This window comes from Benincasa hispida, chromosome 6 (genome assembly GCF_009727055.1).
Source record: "Benincasa hispida cultivar B227 chromosome 6, ASM972705v1, whole genome shotgun sequence".
In the NCBI taxonomy this organism is placed as follows: Eukaryota; Viridiplantae; Streptophyta; class Magnoliopsida; order Cucurbitales; family Cucurbitaceae; genus Benincasa; species Benincasa hispida.
The window spans coordinates 20,667,149-20,671,415 of record NC_052354.1 but is presented as its reverse complement, the minus strand read 5'-3'; the positions used below and the strand labels follow the sequence as shown (position 1 = coordinate 20,671,415).

Genomic DNA, 4,267 nt, shown 5'->3' with positions numbered 1-4,267 from the left:
AAAAAACTAAGAGAAACATAGCAAAAAACTAAGAGCTCTATTGAAGAACTCAAACAACCATTTATATGAATCCAAACGAAAACGTTTTTCAATCTAAATTAAATACAAAAAACATTTCGAATTTGAATTAAATACAACAAACGTTTCAGATCTAAATTAAATATAGAAAACACTTTAGATCTAAATTAAATAAAGAAAAACCTTTTTAGATCTTAGAGAATTAAACACTTGTAAACTATTAAGCAAAAGGCTAATATTATGACAAGTCAATATTCCCAACAAACTATTAATTTTGCCTTTGTATTATTGATTGAATCAATATTTTATTATACAAGGAAAATTACAATGAAGTTCATACACAATTGCAATAGCAAAATAAGGAAATTTACATTAACACTCTCATCAACAAACATTTAGCATAATTAAATCTATTTTACACCTTAAGTTCAAAACTCTTTTAGGTATAGGTATATTGTTCTTATAAGCTATAAATAATGTAAGGTACATGGATGTTATAGATTTAACATGAAAGAAAAGTAAATGTACAAATGCTATTACAAGTTTCAATAATATATATATATATATATACTTTCCTTTTGAAAGAGCATATTCTAAACTCAATGCCATCAAAATTGACCAACTCCCCCAAGGAATAATTGAACGATTTTAAGGCTTGTTTTTGTCATTTAATTCTGACAACAGGAACCTTTCGACGAGCTGATAGTGTTTCATTCATTTCAGCAATTTGAAGTAAGAGTTGACTGATTTTCTGATAATGAAAAATAAGTAGATAATAAACAAATGAAATAGGTGAAGGTTTGTTAAATAATAAATGGAAATTATTTCAAATGGTAAAACAGTTGAAAATATTTACAAGATATAGCAAAATTTTAGAACTATCAATGATAGACGTTGATAAACACCTATCAATATCTATCAATGTCACTGATAGATACCGATAGAAGTCCATCAGTGTCTATCATTGATAATTCTAAAATTTTGCTATATTTTGTAAATATTTTGGTTCATTTTTCTATATTTGAAAACAACCCTAAACTTAATTAGTATCTAATTTGTAGATTATTTAATCCTAAATAACTTTAATGTTCTCAAATGAAAATCCTACTCATCCCTAAACGCTCCTGTTTTCCTAATGTTTTAGGTCTCTTCGGGTAACCATTTGACTTTTTTTTATTTTAATTTAGCTTAGACATTACCTTCACCCCCAAATTTCTTTCTTTATTATCTACTCTTTTACCAATTATTTAAAAAAATGAAAAAAATTTTAAAAACTAAAAAAATGTTAAATTACAAGTTTAGTAGTTCTTGGTCGAATAGGTCTGAAAATTTTAAAAACCTAAAACCATATTAGATAAGTATTTGATTTTATGTAATTTGTGTTTAAAAATATAAACACTATCTCTATCCATGATTTCTATGTTTTATTATCTACTTTTTAGAAGTCTTTAAAAAAGAAAAGGTTTGAAAACTAAAAGAATTAGGCTCGATAATTATTTGATTTTTAGTTTTTGGTTTTAAAAATTGTGCTTGTTTTCTCACAATTTCTTACTCATTGTTTTCCTATTTTCCATCTAGACATTAGAGTTTTTAGCCAATTTTCAAAAACAAAAACAAGTTTGTGGAAAACTAGTTTTTTAGTTTTCAAAATTTGATTTTGATTTTAAAAACACGTCAATAGAATATAGAAAACAATAAATGAAAGTGGTGTTTATAAGCTTAGTTTTAAAAAATAAAATATAAAAAACCAAACTTAAACACTTGTTTTTGTTTTTTGGTCTTTCGCTCAAAATTCAAATGTTTAGTTATGAAAGATGAAAAATCATGGTAAATAAGTTGTAAGAAAACAAGCACAATTTTCAAAAACTAAAAATCAAAACCCAATTTTCAATAGTTCTCAAATGACCCTAAATATCTAACTAGTCTATTAAGAAACATTTGTACCTAATACATAATAAAATTTTTAAAGTATCTAATAAATACATAAACATTCAATTTTGTATTTAATAAGTCACTTATTTAACATTTTTAAAATGAACAAACCTAATGACATTGAATTTGTTGTCACCAACCAAACTTTGAGCTCTCAATTTTATTACCATAAAAATATTAGAAAATTCAAAAATCCATTAGATACAAAATTAGAAATTTAGATATCTAATAAACATAAATTGAATGTTTAGAGACGTATTAAATATCCAATCAGATCTATTAGACATAAAATTAAAAGTTTGAGTTGCTTAACTTTGAAATTTATATCTATTTAGTTTTTTAATCTTTAAAAGTGTGTAATAAGTATCTAAACTTTCAATTTAATGTCGTTACATAAACTTTAATTTTATGTTTAATAGGTCTATAATAAATTTGAAATATTTAAAAAAGTAATTGATCTATTAGATATAAATTTGGATATTATACAATTTTATGTAAAATGAAACTTAAACTTTTCAATTTTGTTATCAATAAATTTGTAAATTTTTAAAAAATTGATTAAATTCAAATAGACAGAGCGCCAATGTAAAAATACTAAATTTATAATTTAATTCTCATTTCATACCAATTTCTTTTTATTTTACATTTGTAAAAATTATACTTGTTTTTCTCATAATTTTCTAATTATAGTATTTCTTATTAAGACCAGCTTGGTAACCATTTAGTTTTTTATTTTTGTTTTTAAAAATTAAGCCTATAAATCTACTTTTATCTCTAAATTAATTATTTTATTATCTACATTTTACCAATGACTTAACAAACCAATCCATATTTTGAAAACTAAACAAAGTAATTTTTAAAAACTTGAATTTTTAATCAAATTCTAAGAAAACAATATTTTAAAGGCAAATTATTTTAAATAGTAAAATTGTTGAAAATATTTACAAAATATAGTAAAATTTTAGAACTATATAGTTGCCGATAAACTTTTATCCATATATATCAGCAACTATCAATGATAGACGCTGGCTATCAATATCATTGATAGGAGTTGTCTATCAACGTCTATCATTGATAGTTTTAAAATTTTGATATATTTTATAAATATTTTGATTTATTTTTCAATATTTAAAAACAGATATTTTAAAAGTGATAAAACTTAATTTATAACCCGATCATTAGCATTAAGGTATCGAATAACGAACCTCATCCTTGTGTTGAAGAAGAAGAACCAAACGGTCTTCGTTATCCCTACTCACAGCGACAGATCGTGGACGCCATGGCAGCCGCAGCTTCATCTTCATCTTCAACAAAAACACCAAAATCACCAACACAGCCGCCATTGCAGTAACCGGAAAAACAGAGCATAGTCTCACAGCGTAAGATCCAAATCCAACAATTCCAGAAACCACCTTCGCTTTAAACATCTCACAACTCCTCAAAATAGCTTCTCCCACAACGGCTCTCCATCGCAAATCCGAAGTCGTTGGAGCCGATGATGATTCCGATAATTCCGATGATTCCGATTGGTCGGAGGCTATCGAAACACTTCCAACTGGCAAATCTTCATGGTGAATCGGGGGAAAAACAGGGGATTCCTCATGAACAAAATAGTTTTCTCTAATTACTAGGAAATTTTCGGGCCGAATCGGGTCGGGATTTTGATTTAGAGCTTCTTCGGAATCATCCATTTCTTGGGTGTTTGTGTTTATGTGTGTGTTATGGGAACAGAGATATTTGTGTTAGAAAATGGTAGAAGATGAATATTGTAGAGAAGATAAAAGATATTGTTTGCCTTTCAGGGGATATTTTTGAGATTTAAATATCGGAATTTTCATTTTTTTTTCCTAATAAATGCTTGAAGTTTTTATTTTTGTATCCAATAAGTATTTGACACATTTGAAATTTTTAAAAATTGATAAAATTTTAATTTTGTTTCTAATAGAATAACTAGTATTTTAAAAAAAAAAAAAATTGAATATGTATGAGAGGTGTTTGGCTCACTAATTTAAGTTAGATTATTTGGTAAAATTATCCAACCCACCAACTTGATAGGTTGATGGAGTTGGATTGGTTACTTTTAGTTTTTCCTCCCTCAAATGTTTCGAATGACTCCATCTATCAGTGACTATTATTGACTATTTCGGTGACATACTTCAATGACTACCTTCACGCTGCCAACTCTGGTTATTAACTCCAACAGCCACATCTAACAACAAATCGGACGAAGACCACCTTCAACAGCCATTCTAGTGAATACCCCCTCAGATGATCAACTCTAGCGAGAACCACCTTTGGCAACCAACTTCATCACCTC

At 26.8% G+C, this 4,267-nt stretch overlaps 1 protein-coding gene across 1 annotated transcript; it reads right to left on the bottom strand.

Annotated features, from left to right (window-relative positions):
* Positions 1-368: 368 nt before the first annotated feature.
* On the bottom strand, positions 369-3,752 carry LOC120079493. The gene is made up of 2 exons (XM_039033696.1): positions 3,156-3,752; positions 369-769 (listed from the first exon to the last, which is right to left on the bottom strand). Exons 1-2 carry the CDS (start codon positions 3,639-3,641, stop codon positions 683-685), a joined length of 573 nt encoding a protein of 190 aa, XP_038889624.1. The 5' UTR covers positions 3,642-3,752; the 3' UTR covers positions 369-682.
* Positions 3,753-4,267: the final 515 nt, after the last annotated feature.